This window comes from Peromyscus eremicus, chromosome 13 (genome assembly GCF_949786415.1).
Source record: "Peromyscus eremicus chromosome 13, PerEre_H2_v1, whole genome shotgun sequence".
Lineage (NCBI taxonomy): Eukaryota > Metazoa > Chordata > Mammalia > Rodentia > Cricetidae > Peromyscus > Peromyscus eremicus.
The window spans coordinates 36,375,794-36,388,527 of record NC_081429.1 but is presented as its reverse complement, the minus strand read 5'-3'; the positions used below and the strand labels follow the sequence as shown (position 1 = coordinate 36,388,527).

The following is a 12,734-nucleotide window of genomic DNA, read 5'->3' as shown; positions in this document are numbered from 1 at the left end:
GTTCTTAACCACCGAGTCATGCTCCCTAGCCCTCCAACTAGGATTTAATAATGATTTTTACTGAGCTCTCTACACTTACACCTCTTTTTTCTTATGCTGAAAACTTGGGCTCCTGGTTAACCACTTGCATGATTAATCCAATAAACACCCAACAATGTATACAGAATCTTGCATGCATGCATGTACTTGCAGAGCACTAGGGTTCAGTTCCCAACACCCCTAAGGAGACTCACAACCATCTGTACCATACTTCCAGTTCCAGGGGGTCCAATGCCCTCTTCTGACCTCTTCAGGCACCAAGCATGCATGTGGTGCATGCAGGCAAAACACTCATACACTAAAATAATAAAACAATGAATACATGTTTTTGAGATAGGATCTTGCCTTGGCTGGCATAGAACTCTCTATGTAGACAAGATTGGCCTCGAACTCATAGAGGTCTGCTGCTCTGTCTCCCAAGTGCTGGATTAAAGGCATGCACCATCATACACACCTGACTAAATTTTGCCTTTAAATGTAACTTCTAAGGATACATGATCAGAATATTGTGTCCTAGGATTATTTCAAACAGCTCTTCTGTTTGTGTAATTACGGTTGGCAATTTGACATATAATTAGAGTGGTTTGTTTGTTTGTTTGTTTGTTTGGTTGGTTGGTTTTTGTTTTTGTTTTTTTTTTGTTTTGTTTTGTTTTTGGAGACAGGGTTTCTCTGTGTAGTTTTGGTGCCTGTCCTGGATCTTGCTCTGTAGCCCAGGCAGGCCTCGAACTCAGAGATCTGCCTGGCTCTGCCTCCTGAGTGCTGGGATTAAAGGCGTGTGCCACCACCTTCCGGTATAATTAGATTTTTTTTTTTTGTTTCAGTTTATTTTCAGTTTTAGGGTGGTGTCTTATATTCTTTATATAATTTTATTCTGAGCCTTTTGCAAACCTATGTAATGTAAGAAGATAGACTTGCAGAACTCTTCTACTGACTTTTACAATACCCCAGCCACCTTTCATTTTATTCCATTTGTTTCCCCTTTTAAAGTTTATAAATTGTTAAAGGTCACAAGTAAACATGTAAAACAAAAGGAAATATCTTGATTTCATGAACATCTAGGAAACCCAGTTCCAGAAGTAAAGCATTTCCAGCACCCCAGAAGGCTTACTGAGCCCCAGACATTACTTCTTCCCAAAGCTAACTACTGGCACTCTCTTAGTGACCATGTACCTTTGCTTTCATTTATGGCTTAAAGCTAAACATGGCACCATGAACTGTTGGTGGATTTGGGGTTGCCTTGGGTTATGAACTGAGTGACTGTGTATGTCCTGTGTATGCTTGCTACTGCACTTGTATCAGAGGAAGTCTCAAACAACCTCACGGGGAGGTGGGGAGCTGGGGAAGCGAATACCCTAGCCTCTCCTCATCACTCCCCTGTAATCTTCTTCCAGGAGTTCCCATCCTGCTAACCTAATGAGGATCCAGAGGAAGAGATAGTCATTCACAGCACTCCCCTGGGGCAGAAAGGGAGGTGAAGACTAATGAAGGGAAAATTGTAGTAGCAGAGAATATAAAGTACCCACTTATTTACCCATTATATGATTTTATCTATTTCCTCCCCCTCTTTGTGTGGAAATATTGTTCCTCATTGTTTGTTAATTTTTTAAGATTTATTTATTTACTATGTATACAATGTTCTGTCTGCATATATTCCTACACCCCAGAAGAGGGCACCATATTTCATTACAGATGGTTGTGAGCCACCATGTGGTTGCTGGGAATTGAACTCAGGACCTCTGTAAGAGCTGCTGGGGCTCTTAATCTCTGAGCCGTCTCTCCAGCCCGATTATTATTATTGTTGTTGTTGTTGTTATTATGTTTTACTTTTCACAAATTAGTAACTGTTAATATCTTTTCTCTGTGTCTGTCTGTCTTCAGATTTCCCTTTTTGTAAGGACAGCAGCCATTTTGGACAAAAGTTCATTTTGATGACCTCATTTTAACTCGACAGCTTTATTTACAAATAAGGTCGTGTCTGGAGGTTCTCGAGATTAGGATTTGAAGATGAGTTTGGAGGCGACAAAATTCAAACCATAGCAGTTGTCAGGCCCATGAACTCATCTTTAGGATCTCTCGAATTGTCTGTTGTATGTCCCTCTCTTTTGGGTTGTATTTCAGTCAGAAGCAGTTCTTGCTCTTCCTGGGCCCTAACCCACCATTCTGCGGAAACCTGAGACTCACTTGCCTACAACTTTCACTGCCCTTCCCTCTTTCAGAAACCTGTAGTGATTCCTGTCTGCCAGGTGTGGTCCAAGTTGTGTTATCTGATCCTCTGCAACAGAAATCAGACATACCACCCTTTGAGCTGGGCATGGTGGTGCACGCCTTTAATCCCACCACTCGGGAGGCCAAGGCAGGTGGGTCTCTGTGAGTTGGAGGTCAGCCTGGTTTACAAAGAGAGTTCCAGGACAGCCAGGGCTTTACACAAAGAAACCCTGTCTCAATCAAAACAAGCAAACAAAAGAAAAGAAAGTTTATATGTGGGGCTGAAGAGATGGCAAAGAACTGGGATTTGGTTCCCAGCTCCCACAGTGGTTTACAACTATCTGTAACTTCAGTTCCAGGAGATCTAACACCCTTTCCTGGTTTCCAAAGGCACCAGGCATGCACGTGGTGCATATACACACATACAGGCAAACACTCACATTCATAAAATAAAAATATATAAATCTTGAAAAGTTCCCACCTTTCACACATATCCACTCGGTCTCATAGTTACCAGATGTTCAGACTTCCACTACTGGGGTGTTTTTTTTTTTTTTTCTTCTAACTTCTGCCACTTTTCCCTGGGGGTGGAACTATTAGAAGGGACAGGGAACGGACCATAGAGGGCAACTTTGATTTTTAGGATATGATTGAGAAGGTATTATTGGTGAAATTATTAAGGCCACTCCACGTAGTTAAAAGGGAGATTTATTTAATGGCGTAACTTACAGATGAAGGGATAGGTAGGTTGCGGGTTCTGGGAAAGACGCAGCGCAGTCCAGCAGTGTTCTCTGGAGACCTCTCCTTGGTCTACCCCTAGCGTCCACGGTCCAAGAAGGAAGAGAGCACGGCGAATTCCGATCTGGGGTCTTCAGGGCCCTCCCTTGGCCCCCGCCTTGTAGGCGTGATAGTTACCGAAGCCTCAATGGGGGTTGGAACTTCCAGACCAAAGCTGGAATGGCTACCCACTACAAGGTGTGTTGAGGGTGAGGCTCCTATATGTAAAAAGAACGGCACATGCAAGGGTCTGGACGCATACATGGGTCCTGGGCACGTTTTGCTCAACATAATTAGGGCCAAGTTGCTAGAGTACATAGGATGGTACATCTGAGGAAAGAGGAGCTGACCGAAGGGATTGGCAAGACTCTAACTACGCCATGGGCCAGATAAATTGCTTGGATTTTCCCTAGAAAATTATTATTATTTATTTTATTTATTATTACTATTATTATTATTATTATTATTTTTGGTTTTTCGAGACAGGGTTTCTCTGTGTAGTTTTGATGCCTGTCCTGGAAGTCACTCTGTAGCCCAGGCTGGCCTCGAACTCACAGAGATCCGCCTGCCTCTGCCTCCGCGTGCTGGGATTAAAGCTGTGCTATCACTGCATACCCTAGAAAATTATTTATAACCAAACTGTCCAACAGTGAATACTTTGTTTTATTCACAACTGGCCCATCAAGGCCTGGAGGAATGTGTAGCACATGGTAGACTTGATAGGAGTCGACTCAAAAGAGACAAGAAGTTGGGTGCATAGTTTGTGTGTAAGATAATCCTGGAAATCACAAATTAGAACTGGAAAACTCAATCATATTAAAGAAGAAAAGTCTAAGCTGGGCGGTGGTGGTACATGCCTTTAATCTCAGCACTCAGGAGGCAGAGGCAGGCAGATCTCTTGAGTTCAAGGCCAGCCTGGTCTACAGATCGAGTTCTAGGACAGCCAGGGCTACACAGAGAAACCCTGTCTCAAAAAGAAAACATCTATGGGATGAAGCATGGTGCTGAACAGGTTACTACTCGGGGCTGGTGGCCACTGGGTTGACAGTCACTGGGCATCTTCTGAAGAATATTGAATATTGAATATTCTTCAGAACTGTCCATAAGGATGGAAGAATCAGATATGTTTGCACTAAACTAATAAAGTTCTTCTCTCCTTGGGGGCTGCCTCAGGAACGTTAAATCCCAGGTCCTTCAGGACAATCTAAAGCACTGAAAGGTATATTCTATACATTTCCAGATGAGAAGCAGAGAAAGAACTCCGGGGCTTTGGGATAGGAAGATGTTAGCAGAGACGGGAACTATCCACTCACAGTGGTTGGGTGAAGATGTGGTCCAGGAGCTGAGGGATGGGATGCCTACCTTGCTTGCTTCCTTCAGACACTTGAATGAATCTGTCCTATCCCTGACTACTTTTCAGGGTTTCTGAGATTATAAAATACATTCGCAGAGAACCATCTACCGACAGTCACAGGAGCTTGGCACAACGGTTCTCAGGGTTAAACAAAGGAAGAAAGGCATAGGAGCAGGTTTGGAAGAACAGCAAGGGTTAATTGATTTGATGGGTGCAAGGAACAAGTGAAAGAAGTGACTGGAGGCAAATATGGATTCTGTTTCCTCGTAACACGAAAGACTGGGTAACCAGATCATACACCATGGCTAGGCGGCCAGTGGACAAGGCTACTGCGACAGCTGTGGTCACCCCTCACATGCTCTACTTCAGAAAGGAAGGACCACAAGACAGGAACCGGCCTTCCACCAAGCCTTCAGAGTTGTGTTTTCTCCCTCCCCCCCCCCCCACCTCCCCTAGGAACTTCTGGTCAATTCATGTCCCATGGGCCCTGCCGCAAGACAGGCTCACAGAATGTGTTCGCATAAAAGTCAACTTTAATTATCCATATTTGGGTCATCCAAGAATTGCCCCTTTGAGGGCAGTGAGGAGGGTCCGGGGAAAGGGACTTTCTACAATGAGATCCTCAGTCAGCAACAAGGTTGAGGCCCACAGTGGGGAATGGCCCAAAGAAGCCCTAAAAAAAGAAGAAACAGGGAATTGAAGTCAGGCTGGAAAGACATCGGTGCCTCCCTGCCTCCTCAAATCTGTAATAACTGCTTGGTTTGAGTAAGTCTTCCTCATGGTGACTCAGCCCAAGGGTTGATAGGCTAAGGCCCTGGCTCCCACATACAGCTCATCCTCCCTCCACTGTGCTTTTCCGTTATAGTGGGGGGGGGGGGCGGAGTGCTGGAGAAGAATGCCAAAGCTTTGTTCCTGTTCCTGGAAACACCACAGCAACCAGTTCCACACAGGTGGGTCTCTGTCATTTAGCTCATATTATGTTACCCCAGCAACTGCTCCAGGTTTAGAAACCCTGGCCGCCATGCTGCAGGCATGGGAGCCTGTTTTCCTGGAAAGCATCGGGGGCTGGGGACCCACTTCTCACAGGCTGTCTCTCGATGGAGGGTGTGTACAGGGGAAAGCAGGAGGGGACAATTGTCAGCTCCATTGCTACTACCCAAATCCAAGGTCTTTCCACCTCCCTGGACCACAGTGGTCCTTTTCTCACATCTCCATTTTTGTTCTTGCTCTTCTTACTGTCCCACTCCCCAACATCATTGTAGCAGGTGTTTTGTTGTTTCTAAGGAGGGGCAGAGTTTTGCTCTGTAGCCTTGAACTTACGATTGTAAGCTGCCACCTCAGCCTCCTGAAAACTAGGATTACAATATGCACCAGCATGCCTCACAGCTTGGGTGGCCTTTTAAAACCTCAGTGTTTCATTAGGACATCTCCTTCCTCAAAATATTCCAGTAACTCCCCACTGTCCTTGGAGTGAAATGCAAAGTGTGCTCTGTGGGCCCCTGAATGGGCTTCCTTCTCCAGCCTCAGCTCTGCCATTGGATGCTCTGTTCCCCTGACTGGCCATGGCATTCTTGCCTCCGGACATTTGTGGTTACAGCGCCCCCTGCTTTGTGTCTTCTGGCTGTTAGTTACTCTTATCTTTTGTGTCTTAGCCCTAAACCAGACTTTCCAATATGGAGAGATCTGGTGTTTGGAACACCCCTACCCCAAAGCCTTGAGAGAGGGGGCAAGAATCATCCAGGGGAAGCTGGAAATTGGGAGGCCTGGGTCTAGTCACACCGATACAGCATGTCAGGTTGAGGAAGTCTTATTACTAGCCTATGCCCCAAATTTCCATCTGTAAAGATACTAGATGAGTGATTTCTAATCTAGACTACAAGGAGATGCCTCTGAGCCTTGCCTGGACCGTACGAAAGCAGGCAGAGGATGATGTTGAAGCCTCTGTACCACGCCTCCACTATAGACAGAGCTCCTCTTAGGTAAACTGACAGTCCTTTGATTTTCAGTTCCTGTTTTAGACTCAAACCTGATGCATGATCTTTCAGCTTTTGTCCTCCTTAGGAGCTCCCAGAAGCTGTGTGGTACCCCACACCTCCTCTCTCATCTGGATAACTAGTAGTCTATAGGCAAGCAGGACTAACCTTTGGGTGCAAGAATTTGTTTCATCCCTCTTTTATACCTGTCCCCCCCCCCCATTTAAACATGTCCTTGATGATTCTAGTGACCTTAGGAGAACTGAGCCCCTCACCTTGGTGGGGTGGGTTGCTTCTTGTTTGGGGGCCTTTGGAACTACTTTGGTGGCAAAGCATCGGTCCCTGCTCACCTTGACCGCTGGAGTCTAATGGGAGAGAGAAGGGAAGAGTCAGGAAGGAGGCAGGAAGGATGAGACGATCTGAGTGGGAAAGCCATAGGAATCCAAAGCCAGGGCTTCACAGTTCGAGGGAAATAAATGGTCTCACCTTGGGGTATAAGAGTCCAAGTTTCTCCACTTGCTTATCCCTAGAAGGCAAAGGGATGCCAGGTAGAACCTAGGCTTGCCAATACCTCCCCCTCCATTTTTCAAGTACAATTATCATCACCATAGAACTATTCTCCACTGATCCTAGAGACAAGTGCTAGAGCACAGTACTTCTGGAAGCTTCTATGCACAGTTCTAGTACCCTAAATAGCAGGGGCTGACCTTAGGTTTCCGTACCTCACCCCAGTGGTTGCAGTGGAGAAAACTGCCTTCCCTTCCTTCCGGCATGGAATTTGGAGGTGGAGTCTGTTGAGGTGCTCCACCTTTTTGTTCAGTACTTCTTGGGTTAAGTCATCTGGCCAGAACAGGCCTGCAGGGTGAAAGGGTGGAGAGAATTGACAGCAGAGACTAGAGGGGACTCTCCCTTGAGTATGTCTAAGACCGTATTGAATGGAGACAGTTCAGTGAGGTGGTGTGCAGAGGCTGCTGAGCACAGCCCTGGCAGGTCATGTCTAATGAAGCTACTGATTCACTTGTTGACACAGTAGGATAAAGTGAAGCAAACACCTAAAAAAAACCAAACCAAACCACAACCAAAAACCCTCCAGTGCAGTCAGGCAAACTTTGGTGTGCGTCAGAGTATCTTGCCAGGCTCATCAGTACCAGATTGCTGTTTTTCACATCCACATTCAGCAGGCATGTGCATACCAGAGTATCTTCCTCAACTACTTCCCACATTATTTTTTTTTTGAGACTGTGATTTTTTTCTTGGCTTTCCATTTCATTCCATTTATCATTATCAACACCATCATCATCATCATCATCATCATCATCATCATCGTCATCATTGTGAGTGAGTGAGTGTGTGTCCAAATGAGTGTGTGCACGTGTGCATATGGCTGTTGGAGGTCAGAGTAAAATTTATGAAGTTGGTTCTCTCCTTTCACTTTGCATGGGTTCTAAAACTTGAACTCAGTTCATCCAGGTTGGCGACAGGTGCCTTTACCCACTGAGCCCTCCCATTGGTTCCCCACCTTGTTTTTGAGATAGAGTCTTTTATTGAATTTCTTAGCTTAGACTAACTATCCAGTGAGCTCCGGGATCTCCCTGTCTCTGTGTCCCCACCACTCTATGTAAAGGCAGAGGTTTTACATGCCACTGCTCCTGGCTTCTATGTCAATGATGGAGATTCAAACGCAGGTCCTCATAATTGGATGGCAGACATTTTCCAACTGAACCACCTCCCCAGACCTAAGATTTAATATTTCTGACAGATTCCCTGATGATGATACATGTGTTGCTGGTCTAGGAACTTTTTGAAGAATTGGTTATAGTAATGTGGACTCAAGGCAGATCTTCTAGCCTACCTACACACATGTGACACTCTACAGAAGGGCCATCCATATCTGCATATCTGTCTCCTCTGTGACATAGTTTCCCTGCTTCCTACTCAGAGGCTAAGATGTGCCGCTGGTCTCTTGGCTGAGCACTTAAGGAATCCTGGCTCTAGGAAAATCCAGGTAGTGCTGGAGGTGGGGACTAGTCCCAAGGACTTGTATGCTGTCCTCTTTCAGGGTATTCAAGTGCTCACAGCCTCTCCATCTAGAGTCTACCTTACTCTTTTCTTGTTCCTTGCCCCACTAAGGTGATAAGAAAGTAGAATTGTGCAAGCAAGAAAAAACCTTACCCTCTGGTCAATAGTCCCTCACTACTCTCCCCCATATCTGACTGGGCCCCCATCTCTGTGCTCTGGCTTTTACTTACCTTGGGGTATGATCTGGTGGAGTATAACTTGTAAGTACTGGAAGACTGTACCAATAAATCCTTGGAATGACCAGGACTGTCCCGATGCTGCTTGGCCCTGACCATCTAAGGGCAAAATAGTGCTGTCAGCAAATACCTTGGTCTGAATCACTCCAGATCCCAGCTGAAGAGAAGCCACCACCTTTTCCCCATTGTTAACACAAAGCCAGATCCTTTCCCCCTATCGGAGTCACCTTTGTCATTTTCTCCTTCATTATCACCAGCCCCTGAACTCCATTCACTTTTTTTTCTATTATTGTTTCAAATAGGGCCTTATTAAATAGCCCTGGTTGTCCTGGAACTCACTATGTAGACCAGGCTGGCCAGGAACTCAGAGATCTACCAGTCTCTGCCTCCAGAGTTCTGGAATTAAAGGTGTGTGCCACCATACCTGGCTTCCATTCACTCTTGGCATCAATATCTAGGCAAGAGCCAAGCACACAGGCAAAAAAAAAAATCCTGTAAAGGTGCAGGTGCAAAGAATCTTGAAGAGCTACCCACATGTAGTGGGCCATTGGATGGACAGGTGGAGTCTGAGGAAGCTGAGAAGCTGCACCTTAAGGAAAATTCTGAAGGCAGGATGGATTAGGGGAAAGAACTGGAATCCTTAGAAAGAGAAAGTACCATCTCCCCTAGTGTCTTCAGAGGGTTGGGTCTCAGATTACCCTCCATACCCAAATCTGTAGATCTTCAAGACCCTAATGGTTTGTTATTTGTATGTTACTTACAAATATCCTCCTGTACACTTTATTTTCAATTGCACTTGTGTGTGTGTATGTGTGTGTGTGCATTCACACACATGCACATGTGCACATAAAAGTATGTGCCACAGCACGAGTTTGGAGAACTGAGGACAACTTTCAAAGTCAATTATCTCCTTCTACTGTGTGGGCCCTAAGGATTCAACTCAGGTTGTCAGACTTGGTGGCAAATGTCTTTATCTGCTGAATCCTCCCGCCAGTCTCTTCTTGTATATTCTAAATAACCTTCCCATTATTTATAATAGCTCATATATAATACAAATAGTTGTTTTATGCATTGTTCAGAGAATAATGACAGGGGGAAAAAGTCTACATTCAATTCACAGTTGGTAGAATTGAGGACGCAGAATTCCACGATGAGGAATGTGTGGGTGGGGAGGGCTGACTGTATTCTTGTGTGTAAGGTCTGAAGGTTGGGATCTTTTTCCTAAAACCCACAGTTTGCCCAACTGTGTGTAAGAGAAGGGCAGGGATGAAGAAACACCTGGTCCTTGTTCCAGATAAATGAGTAGAGCTAAAAAAAAATCTCCTTACTCCACTTGAGCCAATTAAAAAAAAATGAAAGAAAATAAAAGAAAGACAGAGTTTTGCTGTGCTTCTCAGGCTGACCTCGAATTCTCAGTCCTGATTCAGCCTCTTTACTAGAATCATAGGTCTTCCGAGAAAGAGCAATTCTCTCCCTCACTCCATTCAGATCGATGCCCAAAACAATTTCCAGACCCCAGAAAGAAGTGGAACTTTCTAGTGCCCTGGTGAAAAAGAGAACTTCCAGGGGAGAGGCGGTGTTGTCTGAGACAGCGTCCCCAGAGCGGTAATGGGGTTGTGGGGGCGTGGAGCGACACCAGAATCCAGAGAATGGCTGGAGCTATCCATGGTGCTGAGGGCCAGGAGTGGTCACCGTGGGCGGTAATGAGAGACACCTCAGTTTCTGCATTTCACACCCCACCTCCATTTACCCCATCCCCACGCTGCCTCAGTCCCGCCCCCCCGACACCAGGCCTCCTCCCACAGTGCTTTGCGAATGCCTTGCATTGGCTTCCAAACCCCAGAATCCCGCCGGGAGACTGGACGTCAGACTGGGACTTTATGCAGGGTCTGCGCAGGTATTCTGAGACTGCGCAGTCTGTCCCCGACTGTTGCGAAGTGAGTGCGCGTCAGGTCCATCCAGGATGGCGCAGAACAGAGCCGGAGGATGGAGAATGGTCTTCTTCCCCTTCCAACCTGTTTCACCCCTACCCCGGTCCTGAAACCAGATCCCAGCCCCTGGGCTCTGCGGGCCTACGACTGAGCCTTGATTTCTCTCAACCCCACCCACCTTGATCCTGGACCAGGTACCAAGTACAAGCACTCCTGTTCCTATACCAAGCCCTGCTCATCTCTTTCCTGGCCCTTCAGAAGCGTCTGGCGAGTACCGCAGCCTCCCTTGGCTCATCTGTCTTCCCCACTCTTTCTGAAACCCCAACCTTTCCCTGGGTCCGCTCCTTCTATGTCTAGACCCTGTACACCAAGCCCCAGGACTTTGAGACTCTCTGCATCTCTCTCCTCTCTTATTCCAAACGGTTTTCCTCCTGAGTTTCAGCCTTGAAGGCCAGAGCGTCTGCTCTCAGAATTGCTCTCTGGCCCTGCCCGCACCGCCCCCCCCCCCCCCCCCGGGTTTCCTCCTGACCGTGGGCACTTATGCCGCTGCTGCAGCTGCCTGGACGACTGTAAAGGAGAAGGAAGCAGACCAGGAGCTGAAGCCCCCCGGAGCTCGCGGGCCTGAACAAGCTCTGCATCTTCCCTGGATCCGAGCGCTCGCTTGCTTCCCCCGGGCTAGGTCGCAGTGGAAGTAGCAACAACAGCCAGGGGGCTGGGCCAGGATGTCACTTTCCACCCGCTAGCGTCGTGACTAGGGATCTGCAGAGCCCTCCTCTGCAACTCGGCCAATCGCAAGCGGGCTCTGCCCCTGCAGCCGCCTACTCAAGTTGGCCATCCCCTTAAGGACTCTCTCTATTCGACCTTTTGGAGTTTCTGCTCTCACCCTCTACATACCCGTCCTCAGTCCCTAGGGAGGGAGAAACTGATTGCTTATAAGATGGGGGTGGGAACGGAACCAACTTCATAGGTTTGCTTGTGATGTTTAAATAGGAACTGCGAGGGAAGAGTGAGCACTCAGCGTGATGAATGTCTATTGCCTTTGACACCCGTTTTATCTTCGTCCTTTTAAAATCTTTTAGCAACCATATGGGTTCAACCCGCAAAACACTGCCCGTCCATCCTCATTTTCCCACAGCCGCTGCGGTTGCCCTAATCCAAACCACGGTACTCTTTAAAATGGATCGTTTCAATATCTAACCACCTGACCCACCGCTTCTTGTAATAGGACAATGTGCCACGTTTCTAAGCTGCAGTACGAGTTTTGGTGTAAACTGGACGTTTTGGGTTGGTGCATTGATGATTCTCTGGATTACATTATCTTTCTTTAGTAATTACTGCTGAGGTTCTTTTGGGATTTCAGTGAGAGGTAGGCCCTCTAGTTTTGTGGTTCTGAACTCCAGGCTTTGCCTCCCTAGAACCGTGGCAGCTGCGGAAATCCTTGTTCAGATATTTGCCTTACCTTTTAGGCTCTTTGAGACCCCACCCTGTGCATGTGCTGTTTAGAAGTCAGCTAAGAATTTGAGCAGATTTGTATTTAGATTTTAGGTTCCCTCTCGGTAGACCACCCATTCCCCAGATTTCTCCTTCAATTTCTGGCTGCCTTGGCATCCCAGATCTCACAGTTTACACCAGTGATATCATCATTTCCATCCAAGCTTACTTTCCCTCTGTGCTGCAAGGGAATGGTGAAGTGACTTGGAAAGAGCCAGTTGAATGTGGAACTCATCTGGCGGGGCTTTTATCCTTCAGGGATGATGATCCCACTCATTTTTCTTCCTTTTGCTTGGCCTCCACACCTTCACAGTTTTCTTTGTGTTTTGTTTGGAATGTATAGTCAGTGTTAACAGGACGGTCTGGCACAAGTTTTTTTTTACCATATCAGGACCTGAAAGTTTATCTTGGTATCTGTGATTATGTGTTGGACATTTTATTTTCAGAAGATTTATAGAAGCAATTGGAGGGATGTCATGAAACAGTGAATTGGTATATTACATCCTGGAGGGAACCTTATGAGACTCAGGAAATAGTAAAAGAAAGCTTGTTAAGATTCAGAGAGTTTGACTGTTGGTTTCTGTTTTGTTTTTTAAATTTTTTGAGACAGAGTTTTGCAGGACAGCCCTTGGCTGGCCTGAAACTTATTATGTAGACTGGGCTAGCCTTGAACTCAGAGGTCTGCCTGCCTCTGCCTCCTGAGTACTGG

The 12,734-nt window shown here is 46.5% G+C and overlaps 1 protein-coding gene across 1 annotated transcript; it reads right to left on the bottom strand.

Moving 5' to 3' along the window:
• Positions 1–4,997: 4,997 nt before the first annotated feature.
• Resp18 (regulated endocrine specific protein 18) lies at positions 4,998–11,242 on the bottom strand. Its single transcript, XM_059278016.1, has 6 exons — positions 11,064–11,242; positions 8,598–8,702; positions 7,071–7,203; positions 6,835–6,874; positions 6,624–6,713; positions 4,998–5,048 (listed from the first exon to the last, which is right to left on the bottom strand). The coding sequence occupies exons 1-6, from the start codon at positions 11,170–11,172 to the stop codon at positions 4,998–5,000; spliced, it is 528 nt and encodes a 175-aa protein (XP_059133999.1). The 5' UTR covers positions 11,173–11,242.
• Between the last annotated feature and the right edge of the window lie 1,492 nt (positions 11,243–12,734).

Bases quoted from the DNA above. Each gene is read 5' to 3' on its own strand.
- Resp18 (XM_059278016.1), bottom strand. From the start codon at position 11,172: ATGCAGAGCTTGTTCAGGCCCGCGAGCTCCGGGGGGCTTCAGCTCCTG. The intron at 8,703-11,063 runs GTCAGGAGGAAA...TTTTGCCCTTAG, and splicing joins CAGCGGCATAAGTGCCCACG to ATGGTCAGGGCCAAGCAGCA. The intron at 7,204-8,597 runs GTAAGTAAAAGC...TTCACCCTGCAG, and splicing joins CCACCAGATCATACCCCAAG to GCCTGTTCTGGCCAGATGAC.